Source organism: Oncorhynchus clarkii, chromosome 21 (assembly GCF_045791955.1).
Source record: "Oncorhynchus clarkii lewisi isolate Uvic-CL-2024 chromosome 21, UVic_Ocla_1.0, whole genome shotgun sequence".
In the NCBI taxonomy this organism is placed as follows: Eukaryota; Metazoa; Chordata; class Actinopteri; order Salmoniformes; family Salmonidae; genus Oncorhynchus; species Oncorhynchus clarkii.
The window spans coordinates 32,648,830-32,675,151 of record NC_092167.1 but is presented as its reverse complement, the minus strand read 5'-3'; the positions used below and the strand labels follow the sequence as shown (position 1 = coordinate 32,675,151).

Here is a 26,322-nt window from a genome sequence, read left to right as displayed (position 1 = left end):
TGTTGCCATCGTAACCAGTGAACTGAGATAAGGCGGAGCTTTACCTAGCATGGACTTGTAGATGACCTGGAGCCAGTGGGTCTGGCGACGAATATGTAGCGAGGGCCAGCCGACTAGAGCATACAAGTCGCAGTGGTGGGTGGTATAAGGTGCTTTAGTGACAAAACGGATGGCACTGTGATAAACTGCATCCAGTTTGCTGAGTAGAGTGTTGGAAGCAATTTTGTAGATGACATCGCCGAAGTCGAGGATCGGTAGGATAGTCAGTTTTACTAGGGTAAGTTTGGCGGCGTGAGTGAAGGAGGCTTTGTTGCGGAATAGAAAGCCGACTCTTGATTTGATTTTCGATTGGAGATGTTTGATATGGGTCTGGAAGGAGAGTTTAGAGTCTAGCCAGACACCTAGGTACTTATAGATGTCCACATATTCAAGGTCGGAACCATCCAGGGTGGTGATGCTGGTCATAGAGAGAGAGAGAGAGCGAGCGAGCGAGAGAGAGAGAGAGAGAGATTTATTACTTCAAGTTATCACAGATGCACACTATGTAACACATTATATTAATAATTTCCTAAAAATTGTCTTTCATAACTGTTGCAAAACATTTAAACGTTGTTAAATATTTGTTACGCTGGTATACACTGAGAGAGGTAGTAGAGAGAGAGAGTAATATTACCCAATTAAATAATAGATCATTACTCACACACACAGACATGGCTTCATAGTTGTTCATAGTTTCTAATCATAGTTTCTAGTCTGAGAGGTTTTGATATAATAAGAGGATCAAATAGAACCTAAGAGAGCAGAAGCTATTGCTTACAAACAGTATGAATAAAAACAATGGCTACTGCTCAATGGATAAATAGCCTTCACTTTAAAACCTCTTGAAGCTAGGGGGGCACTATTTTTATGTTTGGAAAGTAAACGGCCTATTTCTCAGGACCAGATGCTAGAATATGCATATAATTGACAGATTGGGATAGAAAACACTCTAAAGTTTCCAAAACTGTCAAAATTCTGTCTGTGAGTTAAACAGAACTGATATTGCAGGCTAAAACCTAAGGAAAATCCAATCAGGAAGTGCCCCTGTTTTTGAAATCTCTCTGTTCTTATGCATCCCTATTGCCCATTTAAAGGGATATTAACCAGATTCCTTTTTCTATGGCTTCCCTAAGGTGTCAACAGCCTTTAGACATAGTTTCAGGCTTTTATTTTGAAGAATGAGCGTGAACGACCACATTGCGTAAGTGGATAGGTGGGGGCTCTCAGAGTGAGTTGTGCGCAAAAGAGAAAGGCGGACATTGTTACTCCTGGTCCTAGTGAAAAGCCAACTGTCCCAGTTGATATATTATCTAATAGATATTTGAAAAAGACCCCGAGGATTGATTATAAAAACGTTTCACATGTTTCTGTGGACATTATGGATATAATTTGGAATTTTTGTCTGTGTTGTCGTGACCGCTCTTTCCGGTGGATTCCTGGGCATAGCCTTGCCCTGGTTAAAAGCAGTGGTTCGCGCGAATGTTTCCATCAATCCACGGTTTGGGAATGTTTTAATAGTTGCTATGGGTACGACATCGCCAATGCATTTTCTAATGAACTCACTCACCGAATCAGCGTATTCGTCAATGTTGTTGTTGGACGCAATGCGAAACATATCCCAATCCACGTGATCGAAGCAGTCTTGAAGAATGGAATCAGATTGGTCGGACCAGCGTTGAACAGACCTGAGCGCGGGAGCTTCCTGTTTTAGTTCCTGTCTGTAGGCTGGAAGCAACAAAATGGAGTCGTGGTCAGCCTTCCGAAAGGAGGGCGTGGGAGGGCCTTATATGCGTAGCAGAAGTTAGAATAACAATGATCCAGGGTTTTACCAGCCCTGGTAGCACAATCGATATGCTGATAGAATTCAGGGAGTCTTGTTTTCAGATAAGACTTGTTAAAATCCCCAGCTACAATGAATGCAGCCTCAGGATATGTGGTTTCCAGTTTGCATAGAGTGTAACGATTTTCCTCCTCTTCTGAGGAGGAGTAGGAAGGATCGGACCAAGGTGCAGCGTGGTACGGCATTTTATTAAATATAAATGAACACTAAATACAAAGTAACAATAGGCACAACCGAAACAGCTCCGTCAGGTACAACATACACTAAACAGAAAATAACTACCCACAAACACCAGGTGGGAACAGGCTACCTAAGTATGGTTCTCAATCAGAGACAACGATAGACAGCTGCCTCTGATTGGGAACCATACCAGGCCAAACACAGAAAAACATAGAACAAAAACATAGAATGCCCACCCCAACTCACGCCCTGACCAAACTAAAACAGAGACATAAAAAAGGAACTAAGGTCAGGACGTGACATAGAGTCAAATAAAGTTTGTTCAGGGCCATCGATGTGTCTGCTTGGGGGGGAATGTATACGGCTGTGATTATAATCGAAGAGAACTCTCTTGGTAGATAATGCGGTCGACATGTGATTGTGAGGAATTCTAAGTCAGGTGAACAGAAGGACTTAAGTTCCTGTATGTTGTTATGATCACACCACGTCTCATTAATCATAAGGCATACCCCCCCACACCCCTCTTCTTATCAGAAAGATGCTTGTTTCTGTCGGCGCGATGCATGAAGAAACCAGCTGGCTGCACCGACTCCGATAGCGTCGCTCAAGTGAGCCATGTTTCCGTTGAAGCAAAGAACGTTGCAGTTTCTGATGTCTCTCAGGAAGGCTACCCTTGCTCGGATTTCATCAACCTTGTTGTCAAGAGACTGGACATTGGCGAGTAGTATGCTAGGGAGCGGTGCGCAATGTGCCCGTCTCCGGAGCCTGACCAGAAGACCACTTCGTTTGCAGCTGTAGTGCTTCAAAGTCCCTGTGATAAGGTTAGCGATAAACTGAAGTCCAAACTGGACAGAACTACACGCTCTTCTACCATTGTCTTAAATATATTTAATGGTCTCGTTGGAAAAGCTAAATTGTCGCTAGGGAACTTTTAAAAATGTTTTTAACCTTTATTTAACCAGATAGCAAAGATTATAGCAAACACCACAGAAACGGAATTGCTTGATGAAAATGGTTAGTTCCGTGCGGCATGTACTTTGACAGGGACAAGCCTTTAGAGGCCACAAGGATGACAGTCGGAATGTGTACCAGCTTTTGAAACTTAGGGCAGAAGAGGATGATCCCATTTTACTGAAGTGGTTAACAGAGCGTACCACAATGTACACAGGCCCCAAAGCACAGAATGAAATTCTAAACATCATGGCCAATACAGTCATTCGAGGCATTGCAGCTAAGATTAGGTCTCTTCCAATTGTACAATTTTCAGTAATTGTTGATTGTACTCAAGATGTCTCTGGTGCGGAACAGGAGAGTGTCTGTCTGCGTTATGTTGACCATGACCTTGTCCCTCACGAGGAGTTTATTGGGCTAAACAGGGTGTCGGAGACAACAGGAGAGGGCATTGCGAAAGTGGCAACTGATGTGTTGTTGAGGTTCAATTTGCCCAAGTCTGGCTTATGTGGGCAGAGTTACGATGGTGCCTCAAACATGGCAGGAAAATACACAGGTGCACAGGCAATTGTGAGGAGGCAGCAGCCATTTGCCCTCTATGTGCATTGTGGAGCACACTGTGTAAATCTGATTACACAGGCTGGCTGCTCAGCCTCCCCACTGATCCGGGATTCCCTTTCCTGGGTCCATCAGTTAGGTGTCCTCTATGGCCAGTCAGGGAAGTTTAAGAGCATGTTTGAATCAATTGCCACGTTCAAAGATACAAATCTGACCACCCTGAAACCCCTATGTGCAACAAGGTGGACTGTGCAGAATACTGCTATTAGATCTGTGTTAGGGCAGTATGAGCGGGTACTAAGCAGCCTAGAGGAGATGGCAAAAACTGCATCCAAGACAGCTTCAACTGCCAGTGGCTTTTTCGAGCACTTCAGCAAAGGCAAGACTGTGTTGGGCCTCACACTTGCCACTGCTGTTCTTGGAGAGCTTGAATGTGTAAACATTTCACTGCAGAAGACAACTCAGACTGTCTCTGGTATGCAGGCTGCAGTCGAGTGTGTGCGGTCATCTCTTAGGGGCACGAGAAATGACGAAAGCTACCTTGCACTGCATGAGAAAGCAACAGCATTGATTGACTCTATTGAATCCATTGAGACCCACTCAAGACGATTTGCTGGCAAAGCAGTGGATCACTATAGGGCAGACATTTTTTAAGTGTTGGATGGTGTGGAGGTTCAGTTTGGCGACAGTTTTGACCAGGACAGTCTAAACATTCTGCAAAAGTTGGAAAGAGTGCTTCTAACAGGGGGGTTGGATGAGTCTCTAGATCAGTACCCAGAACTGAACATAGATTCTCTTTCAGTGCATATCCCTCTCTTTCACAACAAATACCCCTGTAGCAGCAGTGGAGAGGCATCAGAGGTCCTCAGGAGGCTTCCAGTGGAGGTGCGGGGGTTGGTTGACCAAGTTGAGGTGCTGATCAGAATTTTGTTTGTGGTGCCAGTGTCTTCATGTGAGGCTGACAGGAGTTTCAGTGCACTCTGCAGGTTAAAGACTTGCCTACAGGCTAGCATGGGCCAAGAGAGATTGAACGGCGTAGTTGTCTGTAATGTACATAATGTAATTGCATACTTTGTGTGACATGCTTGTTCATAGCTGCTGTTTGAAGAGTTGAGACACTAACTGAAGGATATTTTGGTTGATTTATTTGGGTTTTTCATTGAAGTAGTTATTTTGCTTTTAGAACTGTACTTATTTTGAGCTTTTTGTTCTTGTAAAGATGTTGTAGTAGACTCAGGCCAGTGGCACATATTTAATGACTATATAAATGTATCAGAAAAGGTTCAATTAAAAGGTCAATTCAATACGGAGACCAACTTTGTGATGGTTCTCAATGGAGATAATTTTAGACGAGATCACATCATGTTCATTGTATTTATGAAAACTGCGCCCATACAGTGTACAGTACCATTGCCACCTACTGGCCTTTGTTGGTATTGCTGGTTGTAAGTACAAATACCTGCATACATACTGGACTGATAAGGAACACTGCTATAACTATTATTAGTAGTAGTATTATAATTTTTAAACATTTGAACAAGTTGGGACAACCCTTCAGTTAACTACTGTACCTATCAATTATCCAGTAGTAGTGATTATGGTTCCATAATATACATTTAACGTATTACAAAGTAGACTATGTGTTGCAGCACTACTTTTGGTGTCCCCCTCAGGAATTGCTCTTGAGAAAATGTCATGTAATTGTCCCCTCCAAAGTTGAAATCAGATTTTTGCCCATGGGGAAGGTGTAACTGCAGGTCACTGCGGGCCTGTGTTAGATTGTGTGACTTCTTGCAAACACTAGGTACCTGATTAGATAATTATTTAATGCTGCATTCATGACAAGTTCAAATTAATGTGTAAGTTATTTGCGTATAGCTTCCTATTGGTTGATTCTGATACTTCCCAAGTGGGCAACTCATGTATTATTGCCACATTCAAGACAACTTGGAAACTCGGAACCTCTGAGTTCGAATTTGCCTAAGTTGTTTGCGTAGAGCTTCTTATTGGTTGATTTTTATATTTTCTAAGTGGGAAACTTGGATCTTAGATTTCTACAACGAGTTTTCAAGTCCGAAATGTTAGAGTATTCGAGTTCCGAGTTGTCTTGAATGCGACACATCTTCCTACAAGGAGTTTTCAAAACAGAAATGTTTGAGTTTCCTAATTCCGACACGTCATGAATGCAGCAAAAGTTAAGGTCTTATCCTCCAGGGTCAAATATAATAAATATCAAGAGAAGAATATTAATAAGGTAGAATATGACAAAAGGCATGTCAGATCATAATGGCTGAGAAAATGAAATCTCATGAAAAACAAATGAAGGGAACGATCATAGAAAACCTGAGCTTTGCTAAAATCCGATGTGCATTTCTCAGTTCAACCTAATGAACAGTCAATTTCCTGCTGTATTAAATCATTAAAGGCTATGCCATTATGGACACCTAGTTTCGATCAGTATTATTTTGAATCACATAGGCTTGAGTGCAACTGCAAAACACTGGGGTCCTCAGGGGCAGCATGCACCCTGACTCTGGATGAGTGGTACCTCATTGGCCCAGGTTTTTAAATCCAGATCAAAATGACCCTGTGTTGTGTTAAATGTGGTCCCTCATTTTTGGATGTCGTTTTAAGACAAAATGGAAACAAATCTCTAACATATCACATCATGTGCTATTTCCTCTCAAATTATATTTTAGTGGTCAACAATGTGGTTTTTAAAATCTGTATTTTGTATTGTCAATTATTGTATCATTGCAGTGACACTTAAATATTTTATAACTTTCTAACGCTAAGCTACAAAGTTCATGTTGTACTGTATGATCCCAAGACATTTGGTCAGAATATTTTCTGTCTTAGATTGAGGAACAAATTTGAATGGAGAAACAGGATTGAGACAACACGGGATCATTTTGATCTGGATAAAAAGTTTGCCCTGTAGGAGACCATTAGGGCAGCCAGGAGACACACATCAGCAGTGACCCCCAGGACAGCAGCCACAGTCTGTCTGTACTGAGGAGAGAAAGTGGCTCTGAAGTTGAATTTCCCCCTCTGTTAAATCATGTGACTTCTTTGAAACAGTAGGTACCTGAATCACAAGTATTTACATCAGTATAAAGTTTTGTTACACTCCACAGGGATAAACATCAAGAGCAGACCATAGTAAAGACCAAGTGAAGGATATATCAAATATTACTAAAGACGAGGGAAGGCAGGTGTACGTAAATGATGGTGGCATGAGTGCTTAATGCAGGGCAGCCCGACGTGGGTTGGGCGCCTTCCGAGCCAACCAGGGCAAGGAAACCTCTCGAGCCAGCTAGGGTGTGGAAGCCCGACGAGCTGGCTAAGCACGGACCAGTTTGAGAACCATTAAATTGGTGTTAAAAACAACACAATTTGGGTTATTTGGAAACCCAGCGCTGGGTAGAAATTAAGGACAAATCACACCCAGTTGGGTTGCGCGGCTTATCTAACAAATTGGGTGTCTTGGATTACCCAAACAAGGGTTCATTTAACCATCAATTGGATATTTTTAACTCTCATGCTGGGTTGACAAAGCAGCTGGGTCATTTTGAATGTAAGGTCATTTTCAAAAAGTGTCGCATTTTAGGGGTGTGGCATTCAGCTAGATCGTATTGGCCACACTGTGAGAGTAAACGTCATCCCATTTGATCATGTTAAGCTTACATACCGCAAATTCAAATTGTCCTTTATTTTATTTGCATTTTACACATTGGATTCATTTTACACATTGGATTCATTATTACATATTATAATGAGGTATACCACCTTATTGTATCCCAACAATGGGACTTAGCACCCAGCATCAATAACCCAGCAGTTTTTAAAGAAAACAACCCAACACCTGCAACCCAGGATCAACCAAACAACCCAGCATTTTTTGGAGAGTAGTGTAGTGGGATGATGTGACTGGTGAAGATGCTCTATTCTCTATATTTATCAAGCACTAGATTAATGAGAGACTTGTCCTGGATTCCGTAACAGGAGAGCAAGCGTGAGTCTTCCAGAGTCTTGCATGTGTATCTCATCGTCAGGGTATCTGCATAAAGAGGTGAGAGTTCAGCGTACAGTTGTCGTTAATAAGGTGGTACACACATTACTGTAAATGTTATGATGAATTGTTTATCACAATGTTACTCAATATGTTGGGAGTTCCCTTGTTTCCCTAGTGATAAACCATCAAATTACATAAATATCATTATGTACATTGCCCAGTATGTTTGTTCTAATTCTGTACTGTAGAGTTCAACCTGCCTACCTATGTCCCAGCCTGGTAGTCTCTGGGCAATTTTCTGTTTCAGTTGCAGCACTGTGGTATTGTTCATCTCCTCCTCTGATTGGCCCACGTCGATTTCCATTATCTCCCCTCTCAGTCCATTCACTCTAACGTGGAATGTTGCTGAATGTGATCAAAACAAACTTTATTCATGCACGAATCAAGGTTTAGACTAAATTACATTCAAGGGCATTTATGTATAATTTGCAAGTCATGGTCATAAACATATTGAATTCGTGTCGATTTTTTTTCTTCTTTGAGACTTGTTGCTTGAAAGGTCAATCTTGTTGGACACAGAATATCAATGACAAAAGACAGAAATAGTGCTGAGATGTTTTTACGAACATAAAATTAGGTCAGGATCTAAATATTTTATGTTGTTCCACAATGCTAAGTAGCTAACCCGCCATGTTAAGTCTATGGGAATGCTAACAGGCTTATGTTGACTTTGTACTGTTTATACTACTTGAAAATGCACGTTATTTGTCACCTTTCATTTTTTCATACATTGATATCTTGATATTGCCCAGTGTATTGTACTCTGCATTCTACAGTTCCACCTGCCTACATGAACTTTACATTTCATTTCTAATTGTAGTTTTAATAGAGTCTATCATCATTGATTTCTTGACATTGCCTAGTAAGTATGTGTGTTCAATTCTGCATATAGTTCTACCTGCTTACCTGACTTCCTTGGTGGTATATCTGGCACTCGCTCGACAACATTCTGTTTCAGCTGCAGCACTCTGGTATTGTTCATCTCCTCCTCTGTGTGGCCCATGCTGATTGCCATTCTCTCCTGTCTCAGTCCTTCCACTATAAAAATATACAAATATAAATGCAGGAGCAGACTTAGCAACTTGGGTGCTCGTTTTAAAATGCTGTTTACGTGCCCCCCCTGGCCTCTACCCCCCAAAATAAACATGTTCTTACAGACATTACCTGCTACAATTATTATTATGCCACAATTTAAATGTCTTTCATTAAAAAATATATATTATATATAATTATATATAAATATATATTTCAGGAAATAATTATAATATATATATTATAATTATTTACTGAAATATATTTTTTTTAATGAAAGACAATAATAATAATAATCGTAGCAGGTAATGTCTTTAAGAAAATGTTTATTTTGGGGGTGTATATATATATATATATATATATATATATATATATGCATACAGGCAGGCCATACAAAGCTGTTTCTACACACTTACAATTATACTGACAATTATAATTTGACACTCACCTACTGCTCATTTATTCATTTGAAATTTTTGTCATGAACTCTAACTTAGCCCTGGATGAATCTTCTGGCTGCACTTTGCCATTTTAATTTCTGTTTTACGTGTGTAACAGAGAAGTTAGACTCAGAAGGAAAATGTCTCACCAAGGATTGTGTTTCCTGATGCACTCCTCCCAGCACAAGTTTTTTCCAGCGGCAATATCCTCATTCTATCTGTTTTAATAGAAAAAACACACGATATTTGAGAAATGAATGCACTTGAAATGACTGCCTTACTCATACAGTGACTACTCCATGTTATCTGAAACCAAACAGTTTAATACATTGTAATAGTGATGTTTTTCCCGGTGGTTCTATGTTTACTGTATATGTGCAGTTCTATTTTTATAGATCTTGATACCTACCGTACATTAGATTCTGTTCGCTCTATCCAGGGCCGGGCCTAGCCTTTTGGGGGGCCCTAAGCGACCTGGTTATCAATATGAGTCGTAGGCTACACCTAGCGACAGATACCTTGACACATACCTCGTTAGAGTTATTCAATCACCAGGCTGAATATATATATCTATATTTTCATATCAGTGCGCATGATTCATGCCAATTAATTTCATGCAATTCTACTCATTTTGCCATGGGGCAGAGAGAAACATTTTCAGTTTACAGCTCATTTCCTGCTATTCTACTCATTTTGCCATGGGGCAGAGAGAAACATTTTCAGTTTACAGCTCATTTCCTGCTATTCTACTCATTTTGCCATGGGGCAGAGAGAAATATTTTCAGTTTACAGCTTAATTTCCTGCAATTCTACACATTTTGCAATACGGTGGAGGCAAATGTTTGCAGTTTTTAATATGATAACTGATGATCAATGGGCTCCACCTCAGTCAGTTATACAAATGTAGATAGCTGGCCGCCAGACTTACTGTATTCTATTATTCTAACGCTCAACAGTAAGTTGACTGAGTTCCAAAATAAATAAATAATGAAAAACAGTATATATATATATATATACAGTACCAGTCAAAAGTTTGGATACATCTACTCATTCAAGTGTTTTTCTTTATTTTTAATAGTGAAGATATCAAAACTATGAAATAACACATATGGAGTCATGTAGTAACCAAAAAAGTGTTCAACAAATCAAAATATATTTTATGTTTGAGATTCTTCAAAGTAGCCACCCTTTGCCTTGATGACAGCTTTGAACACTATTGGCATTATCTCAACCAGCTTCATGAGATAGTCACCTGGAATGCATTTCAATTAATAGGTGTGCCTTTGTAAAACTTAATTTGTGGAATTTCTTTCTTTCTTAATGCATTTGAGCCAATCGGCTGTGTTGTGATAGTCCATATTATGGCGAGAAGAAGCTCAAATAAGCAAAGAGAAATGACAGTCCATCATTACTTTAAGACATGAAGGTCAGTCAATCTGGAAAATGTCAATAACTTTGAAAGTTTCGTCAAGTGCAATCGCAAAAACCATCAACCATGATGAAACTCGCTCTCATGAGGACCGCCACAGGAATGACAAGAGTGAGCAAAGCTGTCATCAAGGCAAAGGGTGGCTACTTTGAAGAATCTCAAATATAAAATATATATTGATTTGATTAACACTTTTTTTGTAACTACATGATTCCATGTGTGTTATTTCATAGTTTTGATGTCTTCACTAGTACTCTACAATCTAGAAAAATATTAAAATAAAGAAAAACCCTGGAATGAGTAGGTGTGTCCAAACTTTTGACTGGTCTAGTACAGTACTGTACTGTATATATATATATATATATATATATATATATATATACAATTTTACAAGTATATATATATATATATATATATATATATATATATATATACAATTTTACAAGTATATATATATATATTTGTAAAATTGGTCCACGGTCCCACGGGCTGCCAGTTGCCCATCCCTGATCTACATGGATCATAAAGGAGCTATTGTGTAACGGAGACATGGACGGAAGAGGAAGCGAGACATCCCACTCGCTATTTTATATAAAGTGAATGAACTAAGCAGACCAGACCCAGCTGCTAATGCATTGGTGTCAATGGGAGAGCCACCCCCTTTCTTCAATGGTAAACGGCCTGAGTGGGAGATCTTCATTTATCCACCGTCTTTGACGGAGAAAAGAATGTGCAGTAAACTCACTCCACAGCTAACTTAAAATGTCACCAATGGTGCTATCGAATTGGCTCCTTTTGTATAGCTCAACTGGTTCGTACATTGTCAAGCAGACCTGAGATAACTATAGTTTTAAATATGCTTTGTGGAAAGTAACTATTTGGGGAAAGTAACAAATAATTACTTTGGAGGTGACCCAAAAATGACTCATTTTAAAACTATTTGAATACAGATCTCAGAAAGTGACTACCTTTTTAATTATTTGAATTCCAATCCATCTGGCAGTGGATCACATTAGATCTACACAATACATGTATGTTTGAACATTCTGTACATTTCCATTCTCCTAAACAGGACCCAGGTTTCTAAAGTCCTATGTAACAACAACGTTGCTATTGGAGTAATCACAAAGTCATGTTCTATAGATTAATATCTTAAAGCCCTCCAAACCATGTTCTAATGATCATATATTTAGACTAACTCAACTAATTGTTGTAGTTTTTCGTTCTTCATCAAATACAGCATTTGGCAGCCACCAAATAAATATTATTTTTGTTTTCAAATCACTTGAATACCTTAAAATATTATTTGTTTTTTTTCTGAGAGGTATTCAATATACTTTCAAATATTATTCGATTTTCTGATACCTGTATTTGATTATCAAAGGAAATACTTGTCTTTAGTTGATTCTCTATATTCGACAACTTTGAGTATTTGAAAGGTTGGTATTTTCAAATAAACTACAAAATGCAACTGTTTTCTAACCAGGTCTGGTGTGCATACTGTATGCAGAGAGATAACGGTACCTTATGGCTTAGTGGTAGCTGACAGAGCCGATACAGCTTGTGATACTTACGGATGTCCTGAGTGACCCAAGAATAGTTCTTCACCAGGATGCTGTAGAGTGCCTCCTTCTGGGGTTGAGTGGACATGGCTCCGTATAGCGCCCTCATTTTGTCCTGGCTGGTTCTGGCAGCCAGGATGTTAGAATTAACCTCTGGATGGATCAGTCCCTGTGAGAGCATGACATCTGCAATGGGCTCTACCGGACTGACCCTCTGAATAAGCTCTGCCCTGTGATCATCTATAAACTGGGCTCCTGGTAAATATCATAGAGGTTGTGTCAATATGGAAGAATGCTAATAAAAAAACGTAACATATATATATATACATAAGTACTTAGGTATATATATATATATATATATATATATATATATATAGATACACATATCTACAGAAGTGGTTCAAATTGGCATTTGGAATAAAATTGTAATTTGTATCCTATTTTTCCCAAAACTTCTAACACATCTTACAACATACAGGTAGGTAACTGCCAAAATAAATGAAGCACTTGAGTAAATGAGGAATACAAAGTATATTGAAAGCAGGTGCTTCCACAAAGGTGTAGTTCCTGAGTTTTAAGCAATTAACATCCCATCATGTTTAGGGTATAAAAATGCCGAGTTGCCCATTATTTTAATTACCATGACTTTGAAAGAGAGGTCTCAAAAAAGCATACAATAGGTGGTTTAAATTGTGTGTGTGTGTGTGTGCGTGTGTGCGTGCGTGCGTGCGTGCGTGCTTTCAGTCACCAGATCTCAACCTAATTGAACACTTATGGGAGATTTTGGAGCGGGCCCCTGAGACCATCAACAAAACACCAAATGATGGAATTTCTCGTGGAAACATGGTGTTGCATCCAATGTTCTCTATTATTGTTTAGGGCACTGAGCAAAGTGTAGGTCTCGTGAACGGAAATGTCAATGTTTCAGGAATTTTTTGTAATTTCCGGTGCGTTTACAGTGAACAATGAGGCTGTACCCTTAATGTTTTAGCCAATAAGCTATTGTGGCTATTTGAGCATAATGTAGGCCTACCAACAAACCCAATGTGGCAAATCCCAAAACATTGGAAATAGCTTTGGATTACTTTGATATAGCCTACAGTAGCCTACATGGGGTGTTCAATGTAGGCCTACATTGCATGAGACTTTTTTTTTTTAAAGAGCTTGACATTAATTAATTCTATTTTACTTGGTCTGTAACACCATCGGCCAAATAGGCAGTGGCGACCAGTCATTCAGGGCAGATAGGGCAGAACCCAACCTGTTTTGAGCCCCACATTTTTTGCAAAAACAAACATGTTATTTTGCATGTTATTTTGGCATCAATATGTGTTCACATATCAGTTTGCAAACAATTTAAACAAATATATATCATTGAGTTAATAAAGACACATTCAAACAAGGCAGAGGTCCTCTGTCCAGTGTCTGTGTTCTTTTGCCCATCTTAATCTTTTATTTTTATTGGCCAGTCTGAGATATGGCTTTTTCTTTGCAACTCTGCCTAGAAAGCCAGCATCCCAGAGTCACCTCTTCGCTGTTGACGTTGAAACTGGTGTTTTGAGGGTACCATTTAATGAAGCTGCCAGTTGAGGACTTGTGAGGCGTCTGTTTCTCAAACTAGACACTCTAATGTTCTTGTCCTCCTGCTCAGTTGTGCACCGGGGCCTCCCAGTCCTCTTTATATTCTGGTTAGAGCCCGTTTGTGCTGTTCTGTGAAGGGAGTAGTACACAGCGTTGTACAAGATCTTCAGTTTCTTGGCAATGGCCTTCATTTCTCAGAACAAGAATAGATTGACGAGTTTCAGAAGAAAGGTCTTTGTTTCTGGACATTTTGAGCCTGTAATCGAACCCACAAATGCTGATGCTCCAGATACTCAACTAGTCTAAAGAAGGCCAGTTGTATTGCTTCTTTTATCAGAACAGCAGTTTTCATCTGTGCTAACATAATTGCAAAAGGGTTTTCTAATGATCAATTAGTCTTTTAAAATTATAAACTTGGATTAGCTAACACAACGTGCCATTGGAACACTGGAGTGGTAGTTGCTGATAATGGGCCTCTGTACGCCTATGTAGATATTCCATAAAAAACCAGCTGTTTCCAGCTACAATAGTCATTTACAACATTAACAATGTCTACACTGTATTTCTGATCAATTTGATGTTATTATAATGGACAAAAAAAGTAGCTTATCTTTCAAAAACAAGGACATTTCTAAATGACCCCAAACTTTTGAATGGTAGTGTATGTTGTGTAGTAAGATGTCAGTAGCCCATGTACCTCCCCCTAATAATTTGGTCTATTTAATCCTCTTAACCCCCTTAATTTCGGCCTACTGTTCTGACTTGGTGGTGCACATGTAGCCTATAACCTGTTTTAAAGAAATGCAATCATTAAATATTGTAAGAGCTTTCATTGTCTGCTTATATGCCACCTTTATTTATCCTACGGTTCTGACTTGGTGTACAGGGAGAACACTGTAAGAATGGTCAATGTTCTGAATTCTGTCGCTGTACATTTCAAAAGTGCTGAGTAAATAGTTATATTGACGACATCCATCCTAGCTCGCTCATTAATGTCTTTATCAAAATTACGGATTGCCTCTTATCCGCTTTGCGTCCCCTTATGCCATAGTTTGTACATCTTAATTGTCATTTGAAACCACATTTGTTTAAGCAAGTCAGCCATATCAGCTGTGTTTTTTAAGGCAGTAAATGAGGCTGAATGAACAGCTTGGCTGCCAGACAAGGCTCCGCTGATAGCCAGGTGTAGCAGTGCTAAGATGTTGGGCCTGCTTTGGGACAACTTTATGTAGGCCCTAACAGTTTGTGGATACAGTTTGTCACCGTTATAGTGCAATTAATAAAACATGTTTTACCTCTTCTTCTCCCCAATTTCATGGTATCCATTTGATAGTTAAAGTATTGTCTCATTGCTGCAACTCCTGTACAGACTCAGGAAAGGCGAAGATCGAGAGCCTTGTGTCCTCCGAAACATAACCCAAACAAGCCGCACTGCTTCTTGACACAATGGCCGCTTAACCTGGAAGGCAGCCGCACCAATGTGTCAGAGGAATCACTGTACACCTGGCGACTGTATCAGCATGCATGTGCCCGGCTCACTACAGGAGTCACTAGAGCGCGATGGAACAAGTAGCAAATGCGATGCAGTGCCTTAGACCACTGTGCCACTCGGGAGGCCTCAATGAATGTATTGTTTAGTGTTGTGTTGTGTAGTGGCTTTGCTGACATGCATCCCACTTTCTTTCTTTTTTTGCCCCACCAAGATTTACATGCTAAAATCGCCACTCCAAATAGGTGACTATAAATTGCATTGTATTGTGTTTTATGATGAAGAAACCCCTTTTCTAAGTACAATTATTTATTATTGCCATACAGAGAATCAGACAATGTAGGTTACCCCTCTGCCTATTGGCTTATTTGCATATTCAAGCGTGTCTGAAAATACAACACTGTCCCTTTAATTAAGACATAAGCTTTTGACCTGACTGGCTTTTCAAAAACAGCTTGAAATGTAGCCTACATGTTTTGTGCTCTTGTAGGAAGCAATAACTCCTCCTTGATAAACCTATATTTATCTACACTTGGGATAATAACTTGCTTACTAGAAAAGAATATCAACAAATGGGGACACCCGCGGCACTGCGCTCTGATCTGAACTGATCTGAAAAACGCATTCATTCGCGGGTGATTGAACGAGCGCTCGTGTACTACCCCCGCCAATAGAATTCTACTCCGTTGCACTCTTGCTTTGCCCACAACAAAATCAAAGACTCAGTCTTGCAAAGTTAGATTTCTTTTGTTTTTTTTTTACATTGAAAAGTGGCTGATATAATGTTGATTCGATCACAGGAAAAAACGTTGATCTAAATAGAGCAAACTAATGGGGCGAACTCAGTGACATTCAATCTCTTGCGTCTCTGCACGGCATGACATTTCTTCTGCGCTGGCAATCCTGGCAGATGCTGCGCGGCCGCGCACGCGCGCAGTTTATAGGGGACATAGTTCGCATCCCTCCAATAGAGTTCGACACTTGCATAATCTATGCCAAGGCGTATTAAAGCTGTTCTTGCGGCTCCTGGTGGCCCAACGCCCTATTAAGACACTTTGTTGGTGTTTCCATTATTTTGGCAGTTACCTGTATATTTAATTTACTGTATATTCAAGCTACAATCAAATCAATACTTTCAAATCTGCATACAACATTCCATGACCTATTAAGCAATTCCTATTTTACTTGAAATCATAAACTAAGGTTGAGCAAGAGAGGCTTAGATACATTTTACTAATATGATCGTGTCTAGTGACGAATTTGAGCGTGGTGTCTTTGGGGTCATAGCGCTTCTCACCCTCCTGCTGCTGGGTTGTCATCGTGTTGCTCTCTCGCCACTGTCTCTCAGTCGTTGCCTCATACACACAGGACGGACTGTGGGATATGAATAAGAGAAGCCGATTTGCTCCTCGACTATCTCTTGTACGTGTTTTTCCAACATAGCTAGATTTCACTTTCCTTTTCACCTGACATTTACGAGAAGTCACATGGTATGAAGGAAATGCATGCTGTTGATGCTCTACTATTTTACTCCTAGCTAGTGTTTGAAAAGTGTATTGTTATACTTTGTGCTGCTGAACTGATTCCTAGAGACTAGCACCTGTGCATCTTGTCATGTTTCATGACTGTCCAGCATTAGAATTATCTTGATCATTGAGCATGACAGATCACAGTCACTGCAGATTAACTTCTATCAATTGACATTCTCTGACTCAGGGCCCGTTTTAGCCTTTTGGGGGCCCTAAGCAAGCAAAACATTTGAGTCTGCAAAACATTTTAGTGGCCCCCCTCTTTATGGCAGAGATTAAATGTACGTTTTAAAGTGAATTTCCTGCAATTCTACACATTTTGTCATGGGGCGGATAATTGTCTTTACAATTTTATGTCAAATTTCATGAAATTATTTGTTTTAAATGCCATGGGGCAAGACACTGCTTTTTTCTCAGTTTTACAGCTAATTATCTGCAATTCTACCCATTTTTCCATGGGGAGAGACATTTTTTTCAATTTTAAAGCAAAATTCTTGCAATTCTACACATGTGCCATGACTTATGCCCTGTTAATGATATCTGACTGAGAGTGACTAACAAAGTCAATAGGGGCCCCTGGGCTTCTGCCCTGCGTGCCTGGTCAGTATTTGGCCATTATTACAAGTTTAGATAGGTGGCTAGACTAACTTACCAATTCAAAAATTGTTAGCTGGTTAATTGAGTGACTGTCAGTGACTGACATAACAAGAGAAAATTTGCTGAAGCACAACCAAATGTTGAAGTTTCACATTATGTATTCTGCTATTCTAACTGTCAACAGTTAGTTGAGTACCCCCACCCCGCCTGAAAATAAATATATATACACTACCGTTCAAAGGTTTGGGGTCACTTAGAAATGTCCTTGTTTTTGAAAGAAAAGCATTTTTTTTTGTCCATTAAAATAACATCAAATTGATCAGAAATACAGTGTAGACATTGTTAATGTTGTAAATGACTATTGTAGCTGGAAATGGCTGATTTTGATGGAATATCTACATGGGCGTACAGAGACCCATTATCAGCAACCATCACACGTGTTCCAATGGCACGTTGTGTTAGCTAATCCAAGTTTATCATTTTAAAAGGATCATTTATCATTAGAAAACCCTTTTGCAATTATCTTATCACAGCTGAAAACTGTTGTGCTAATTAAAGAAGCAATAAAACTGGCCTTCTTTAGACTAGTTGAGGATCTGGAGCATCAGCATTTCTGAGTTTGATTACAAGCTCAAAATGGCCAGAAATAACTTTCTTCTGAAACTCGACAGTCTATTCTTGTTCTGAGAAATGATGCTGGCCTTCTAGGCAGAGTTGCAAAGAAAACGCCATATCTCTGTCCAGTGTCTGTGTTCTTTTGCCCATCTTAATATTTTGTTTTATTGGCCGGTCTGAGATATGGCTTTTTCTTTGCAACTCTACCTAGAAGGCCAGCATCTCGGAGTCGCCTCTTCATTGTTGACATTGAGACTGGTGTTTTGAGGGTACTATTTAATGAAGCTGCCGGTTGAGGACTTGTGAGGCATCTGTTTCTCAAACTAGACACTCTAATGTACTTGTCCTCTTGCTCAGTTGTGCACTGGGGCCTCCCGGTCCTCTTTCTATTCTGGTTAGAGACCGTTTGTGCTGTTCTGTGAAGGGAGTAGTACACAGCGTTGTACGAGATCTTCAGTTTCTTAGCAATTTCTCGCATGGAATAGCCTTCAATTCTCAGACAAGAATAGACTGACGGGTTTCAGAAGAAAGGTCTTTGTTTCTGGCCATTTTGAGCCTGTAATCGAACCCACAAATGCTGATGCTCCAGATACTCAACTAGCCGAAAGAAGGACAGCTTTATTGCTTCTTTAATCAGAACAACAGTCTTCAGCTGTGCTAACATAATTACAAAAGGGTTTTCTAATGATAAATTAGCCTTTTAAAATGACAAACTTGGATTAGCTAACACAATGTGCCATTGGCACACTGGAGTGATGGTTTCTGATAATGGGATAATATTCTGCCGTTTCCAGCTACAATAGTCATTTTCAACATTAACATTGTCTACACTGTATTTCTGATCAATTTGATGTTACTTTAATGAACAAAAAAATGAGCTTTTCTTTCAAAAACAAGGACATTTCTAAGTGACCCCAAACTTTTGAACTGTAGTGTATATTTAGTTAATATTTAAAAAATATATTTTATTTTTTGGGGGGGGGGTGGAGGCCTAAGAGAACGCTTACCGCTTATGTCCCTTATGCCTGGAACCTTCCCTGCTCTGACTTATCTAAGGGGGATTCCAGAGAACATCACCATGGCAACAGATCTGTATAAAAAATAAATAGTGCAGATTTACATTTTATATGTCAATTTGTATGAGTAAAATGTATACCACAGGGATAAGACACAGAAAACGCTCACATAATTCATTGTTATTACAGGTTAACATAGTGTTAAAGCTAAATCCATGTTGAACAACAAATCCAGGGGACAATTAGAACACCTCAGTGTCGCATTGCTCTTTACTCTAGTGTACTTTCTTCATTTGTACAGTTCAACACTTAACAAATAGTCCATTTCCCCCTCTGATAAATAATGAACAAACACCACCTACTTGATTAAGTAACCATTTACACCAGTGCGTGCACAAGACTGTGCTATAATGGACACCCAGTTTCCATTAGCAGTTATTTGAATCACTTTGGGTCGAGTGCAACTGCAGAACACTGGGGGCCTCAGGGGCAGCATGCACCCTGACTCTGGAGGAGCGGTACCCCCTGTAGGCCACCATCAGGGCAGCCAGGAGACAGACAGCAGCACTGACCCCCAGGACTGCAGCCAACGTGGTGTCTGTACTGACCCCTGGTTCTGCACACGTAGCGGCAGGGTCAAAGGTCAGGCTCGGGTCAGGGATTGTGTTCTGATGTAACAGGGGATCACTGAGGGAGAGAAGAAAATAAACACTTTATTTATACTGATAAATCAATTATGTATTGCGCTCTGAGAAAGTGAAAGACCACTTAAAACTTGATTAAAACAAAAACATTGCAAGTTCATATTGTGCCATACCAAAGATACTGAAATACTTCGTACTCAGCCATACTCACTTCTCAGTAGTCACTGTGCCTTTAGTAGAGGCAGCTGGAGAGTGGGGGTCCTGGTTGTCGATGGAGAGACCAATGTCAGGGTAATAACACAACCTCTTGTCAGGACATGCAACTAGCCCCCTGTAACCTGTCACCTGAATGAATGAGAAATCATGTCAAATCATGGTAGAATCTAATGGCCAAAATGGCAACATCGGCGTATGCTCAAAAGTTTACCTCAATGGTGCTTCCTACTGGGCAGTCCAACCAGTCAGAGCCAGACACCTGTATCTGATACCGGTTCAGCCCAGTACACCTGTGTCTATAACAACGCCCCACCACAGAGTCACTGACGGACAGGGAGACATTCTGACAGAGAGAGGAGATGGATAGAACATTTAAAAAAATGGGTAGGTGTCACCTTCATACACTTTTTCACAAATATATGCGGTGTGAGTCTACATAAAATACACACACACTGACCTCTCTGCTCAGGTTAGAGAAGAAGCATCGGCTGTCTATACGGTACAACTCTCCACTCCACTCTGTTTCAGTCTCTCTCTCATTCTCCTCTTTCCAGCATTCACTCTTGGGAAAACACAGAGAGAGAAGTAAAGAGGGAGGAGTTCAAATAGAGAGAGAAGGTGAAGCTGAGGAAGAGTGTTTGAAATACTGTTTTGTCATGGAGAACAGAGGTCAGGGAAACGGTCAAACTGAAGTAAATAAGTATGCAGAAGACCCACCATTAGAGGTTTGTAAATGCGGCACCCATCCAGGTGAGCGTCAGTCTGGCACTCCCCCTTGTGGCGGTGAAGATAATGACACCCTAAACCACTGAGCGATGGAGAACACAAGTCAAACAGAGAATGAGGTAGAGTACCTGGACAGCTTTAGACAACGTTGGAGAATGGGGTTTGTTTTTTATTGTATGGTTAAGTGTGGGATATTCAAATAAAAGAATAACACTACCTGCCTGTGCAGAAAAATGAGGAGGAGTTGTCATGGCAGGTGGACAGTAATCCAAACATTGCTCCCTCACCTACGAAAGATACACAAACAATAATTCACTACCGCCATTAATCAGGTACACACAGAATCACTCATACCACACGATATTCCTCTCTTACACTCTTTCTCTTTGACAGATATTCTTTCTAAACCCCCTTATCTGTTTGGTTCAGTTATATCCGTCTCAATGGACAGGCGGGTGGGTCCCTCACCCTTTCCCCACACCAGGCCCTGTGCTCGGCTGTGGTTGACAGAGTACCAGCCCGTGTCCTGTAGGGCGGCCAGGGTGACCGGGTCGACACGCACCACAGCTGGATCCCCCAGGGCTGCAGCCATGATGGAACCCTGTAGCACCCTGGACTCCCAGTGAGAGGACAGACCACTAGAACCTACATCCTGGGAGATGAGGAGTGGAGATAGAGAGAGGGAGGGGCAGAGTGTGTGTTAAAGAGCAGGGGAGAGAAAGAGAGAGATTTAGAGAGATAAGTGTGAGAAAGAAGTTATGGGTAACGAGGTAGATAGAGAAAGGTAAAGCACAATATTATATATATATATAATATGAATAGTGTGAGAGTACGTAATTTCAGGAGTGTGACTACAGTGCCTATATTTCTGCACTACTATATATTGTGTGTTAATGGCTCATGGCAGGGTCCATACCAGGTTCTCCAGTGGTCCTCCCAGGTCAGGGTCAGTAGATGACAGGTGTTCCTGCAGGGCTCTGATCACTGATTGGGTGTAGATCCTGACCTGACCTGTCTCATCTGTGTTAGTCACCTGACCCCGGGGGGAGCAGCCCATCCCAGCTACACAACACAATAAGACAACACAGAATCACATAACCACACAACACAACCGAGTATAACTCAATCACACAACAACCACACAACACAACAACAAACCCACAGCAAAACAAAAACAGATACCTTTACAACAGAGAGAGAAAAATCTAACAGGTTAAGCCATGACCAAAGGATTGGACAAAAACACACTCTAAAGTAACACAATAGAATATAGCCTTATAATACAAATTTAATATACCAAATGATAACACAAGCAAGGTTACTGACGTTGTGTGTAGGAGCAGTCTCTCCAGGTGCTGAAGAGTTCTTTGGAGAAACCCAATGCATGGAACAACTCATGGATCACTGTCTGGAGAAAAGGAGATGCTAATTATTTTACTTATAAATATATACATATCTCACACACACACACACAATTACAATTATTTTACCTGCACAGTGCCTTGGTGGCTATATCCCTCCCCAGTCAGTCTGTCCCTACAGATGACCACCACTCCAGCCAGAGGTCGACCCTGGGAGTCAGTCTGGCAGTGCACTGCATAGGCCAACACACTGGGCTGGGATATATGAATAGCGAAGAGGAAAGAGTGATTCATTGACAGTCAACGTATTTTATGACCTGAGTTCATTACTGATCGTATTGCTTTTCATTGGTGAAGGTATGCTGGTAAAGATATCTGCTGATCTTAGATCTGTACCTAAGGACAACCAGAGCTATGTTGACAGTCACCAACTAAGTTGATTTACATGGAACATAACATGGTCTCCGCTGTGACCCCTCACCTCCGCTCGACACTTGTCGGTGCTCTGCGCGTGGAGGTAAAGTAGGAAGTCAGTGTCAGGAAGTCCCGCCCCCTCAGGCCTTATCACAGTCATGGTTGGTGCATCAGGCTCTGAGTACACGAAACAACCCCTCAGGTGATCATCTGGGATCTGTCAATCAATGGTGGTGCATCCTCACTGGCAGGTCATGATTTCCATCAAAGGACTAATAATAACACAGCATCTCCCTTTCTGTGTGATATGAGAGAGGGTTCAGATGCTGCTACTCACAATGACATCCAGACAGGTCTCCGTCCTGTAGTTCTCATTGGCTCGGCCACACCTGCGGAAATGGAAATCTTTGATTGGTTGAAATGATTCACCGACCAATAACAGTAGAAAATCCAATATACTGTATCAGAAAGTCTAAGACAAGAGAAACATACTGTATAAACAGAGACAGTATTTTACTATGTAAAGAAATGGACAAATACACACATATAGCTAGGTATACAGTTGTACCACACAGACTTGTTATAGTTGGCAGCGCTGGCGTTCCGCCATATGAACTTGCAGTACTTGTTGATGTTTCTGCTGAGCAGCAGATGACCAGGGATTCTGTTTACTATCGGGACAGCAAGTATTAAATTATCAGTGAAATACTTAGTTATCCACACATGAATACATCATTACATTGTTATTACACACAAACGTGACACAAAAGTCACCAAGACTCAGTCAAAGACTCACACAATAAATGTTCCTACTGACAAACATCCACACACAATAATGTTCCTACTGAGAAACATTCACACACAGTAGATACACTGAACAAAAATTTAAGCGCAACACGTTGGTCCCATGTTTCATGAGCTGAAATAAAATATACCAGACATTTTTCGTTCAGACAAAAAGCTTATGTCTCTAAACTTTTGCGCACAAATTTGTTTACATTCTTGTTTGTGAGCATTTCTCCTTTACCAAGATAATCCATGCACCTGACAGGTGTGGCATATCAAGAAGCTGTTTAAACAGCATGATCATTGCACAGGTGCAACTTGTGCTGGGGACAATAAAAGGCCACTCTAAAATGTGCAGTTTTGTCACACAACCCAATGCCACAGATGTCTCAATGTCTCAAGTTTTGAGGGAGCGTGCAATTTGCATGCTGACAGCAGGAATGTCCACCAGAGCTGTTGAATGTTCATTCCTCTACCATGAGCCGCCTCCAATATCGTTTTAGAGAATTTGGCAGTACGTCCAACCGGCCTCACAACTGCAGACCACGTGAATGGCATTGTGTGGGAAAGTGGTTTGCTGATGTCAACATTGTGAACAGAATGCCCCATGGTGGCAGTTGGGTTATGGGGGCAGGCATGAGCTATGTACAATAAACACAATTGCATTTTATCTATGGCAATTTCAATGCACAGAGATACCGTGAAGAGATCCTGAGGCCCATTGTCGTTCCATTCATCCACCGCCATCACCTCATGTTTCAGCATGATAATGCATAGCCCTATGTCACAAGGATCTGTACACAATTCCTGGAAGCTGAAAATGTCCCAGTTCTTCCATGGCCTGCATACTGGCCAGACATATCACCCATTGAACATGTTCAGGATCGATGTGTTCCAGTTCCCGCCAATATCCACCAACTTTGCAAAGCCATTGAAGTGGGACAACATTCCACAATCAACAACCTGATCAATCAATCAATCAAATGTATTTATAAAGCCCGTTTTACATCGGCCGATGTCACAAAGTGCTGTACAGAAACCCAGCCTAAAACCCCAGAGAGCAAGCAATGCAATGTAGAAGCACAGTGGCTAAGAAAAACTCCCTAGAAAGGCCAGAACCTAGGAAGAAACCTAGAGAAGAACCAGGCTCTGAGGTGTGACCAGTCCTCTCCTGACTGTGCCGGGTGGAGATTATAACAGAACATGGCCAAGATGTTCAAACGTTCATAGATGACCAGCAGGGTCAAATAATAATAATCACAGTGGTTGTAGAGGGTACAACAGGTCAGCACCTCAGGAGTAAATGTCAGTTGGCTTTTCATAGACGATCATTGAGAGTATCTCTACCGCTCCTGCTGTCTTTAGAGAGTCGAAAACAGCAGGTCCAGGACAAGGTAGCACTTCAAGTTAACAGGTCAGGGTTCCATAGCCGCAGGCAGAACAGTTGAAACTGGAGCAGTAGCATGACCAGGTGGACTGGGGACAGCAAGGAGTCATCATGCCAGGTAGTCCTGAGGCATGGTCCCAGGGCTCAGGTCCTCCGAGAGAGAGAGAGCGAGAGAGAATTAGAGGGAGCATACTTAAATTCACACAGGACACCGGATGAGACAGGAGAAATACTCCAGATATAACAGACTGACCCTAGCCCCCCGACACAAACTATTGCAGCATAAATACTGGAGGGTGAGACAGGAGCGGTCGGGAGACACTGTGGCCCCGTCCGGACAGGGCCAGACAGACCCTGTCAACTCTATGTGAAGGAGATGTGTTACACTACATGAGGCAAGTGGTGGTAACACCAGATACTGAATGGTTTTCTGATCCACGCCCCTACCTTTTGTTGTTGTTGGTATTTGTGACGAACAGATGCATATCTGTATTCCCAGTCATGTGAAATCATAGATTAGGGCCTAATTGAATTATTTAAATTGACTGATTTCCTTATATGAACTGTAAATTTTAGAAATTGTTTCATGTTGCGTTTATATTTTTGTGCAGTACAGATCCACTCAAACACACAGCACACAGAGACAGACACACTCCTCTCCTACCTGACAACAAGTTGGACACGATGCCCACAGCCTCCCTGACTGCTGGTTCCAGTCTCTCGCTTTCCACCTGAGACAGGGCGGGGCTATCCCTCGGAACCCAGGTGTGGATCCTGATTGGCTGTGGATGGTTTGTGGGTGGAGCCAGCTCTCTTGTGCGCTTCCTGTGGTGTCTCTGGGATGAAGAAAGTTGAAGCGCAAATGAAGGAATTTGAAAAGGATTAGCTGTGTCCTCTGAAGCAGTAAGTCGAGTCTGATGCCCAACATTGTTACTGGCCGTCGTCTTAGGGTGAGGTCCGTCTGGATCCGTGGGTGTGGGGACCACTGTGACCGACTGCTGAACTTCATCAAAGATACACTTCTCCAGAGCACCAGGGAGCCATATGACCACCACCACCATCCAAACCCACGGCCTGCTGAGGGAGGGGGGTGAAGGAATAATCATAGCCCTTCCACAGGAGCCGCCCCTCCACAGAAGCCTCATCTCGGGGAAGAGATCACAGAGACGGATCTGTTGGACTGACATGACATCAGCAGTAGATCTAACAGCTATTTCTATTATAGGTCTACATTGTTCGTATAAATGGTCATTTGAATGGCTAGTTGCAGGACAAAGCTAACACTGTATTCACTCAAACATGTATAAATGGTGAGTCAATATACAACTGAAGTATTGACTGATGTAGATAATGACACTTGAATTAATCAGAGTCTGACCTGTTTTTCACTAGAGGAGCCCGTTTCAAACTGCGTAATGAGTCTCCATAACTTTTCTACACAACTTCATGAAAAGGGGTAAGCCTAAATCTAAGTTTTTCAATTCCCCCTTGCTATTAGTCAAAAAGTGCTGTATAGTGGACCACTTTCTCCTCTGCTATTTTAAATTCATCTAGACAATTTGAACTTCCCACTGAATCGGTTCTGTTTCATGAATCGGTTCTAATTACCTGGGAACGCTGTGTCCAGCCTCGCGCCGACCCCATCAAAAATTGAGTGCAGAATTTTCTAAATTAAATGACATTCCTCAACATACTCATCAGTATTCTTCTGTAAATGTAATGGCTTTTCCTCCCGACTCACCTTCACTCTTCTCCTAACGGTGCAAGCGACCAAACAGCTCTCCACCATTGACACCCAGGTATTTAAATGTACTTTGTCGTCATGGCGCCCTGGGGCTCTTCTCGAGAGACTGAT

At 41.1% G+C, this 26,322-nt stretch overlaps 2 protein-coding genes across 2 annotated transcripts; both read right to left on the bottom strand.

The window, feature by feature from the left end:
- Positions 1 to 6,655: 6,655 nt before the first annotated feature.
- On the bottom strand, positions 6,656 to 16,611 carry LOC139379410 (uncharacterized). The gene is made up of 6 exons (XM_071122216.1): positions 16,474 to 16,611; positions 12,119 to 12,361; positions 9,265 to 9,333; positions 8,550 to 8,681; positions 7,848 to 7,988; positions 6,656 to 7,628 (listed from the first exon to the last, which is right to left on the bottom strand). Exons 1-6 carry the CDS (start codon positions 16,493 to 16,495, stop codon positions 7,513 to 7,515), a joined length of 723 nt encoding a protein of 240 aa, XP_070978317.1. The 5' UTR covers positions 16,496 to 16,611; the 3' UTR covers positions 6,656 to 7,512.
- A 2,750-nt stretch (positions 16,612 to 19,361) lies between these two features.
- Positions 19,362 to 25,654, bottom strand: LOC139379191 (ciliated left-right organizer metallopeptidase). The gene is made up of 15 exons (XM_071122011.1): positions 25,355 to 25,654; positions 25,132 to 25,276; positions 22,872 to 22,965; positions 22,632 to 22,683; positions 22,362 to 22,511; positions 22,010 to 22,135; positions 21,846 to 21,927; positions 21,436 to 21,539; positions 20,988 to 21,171; positions 20,737 to 20,806; positions 20,511 to 20,601; positions 20,251 to 20,355; positions 20,005 to 20,136; positions 19,789 to 19,922; positions 19,362 to 19,620 (listed from the first exon to the last, which is right to left on the bottom strand). Exons 1-15 carry the CDS (start codon positions 25,652 to 25,654, stop codon positions 19,362 to 19,364), a joined length of 2,028 nt encoding a protein of 675 aa, XP_070978112.1.
- Positions 25,655 to 26,322: the final 668 nt, after the last annotated feature.

What these genes read in the sequence shown, in the direction of transcription:
- LOC139379410 (XM_071122216.1), bottom strand. Translation starts at nt 16,495, where the DNA reads ATGACAACCCAGCAGCAGGAGG. An exon ending in ATCAGGAAACACAATCCTTG is followed by an intron (nt 8,682 to 9,264) that starts GTGAGACATTTT and finishes ATATTTTTATAG; the next exon opens with TGGAAGGACTGAGACAGGAG. An exon ending in TATACCACCAAGGAAGTCAG is followed by an intron (nt 7,989 to 8,549) that starts GTAAGCAGGTAG and finishes GATCACATTCAG; the next exon opens with CAACATTCCACGTTAGAGTG.
- LOC139379191 (XM_071122011.1), bottom strand. Translation starts at nt 25,654, where the DNA reads ATGTCAGTCCAACAGATCCGTCTCTGTGATCTCTTCCCCGAGATGAGG. An exon ending in GGGCCTGGTGTGGGGAAAGG is followed by an intron (nt 20,807 to 20,987) that starts GTGAGGGACCCA and finishes TATCTTTCGTAG; the next exon opens with GTGAGGGAGCAATGTTTGGA. An exon ending in GCATTTACAAACCTCTAATG is followed by an intron (nt 20,356 to 20,510) that starts GTGGGTCTTCTG and finishes TGTTTTCCCAAG; the next exon opens with AGTGAATGCTGGAAAGAGGA.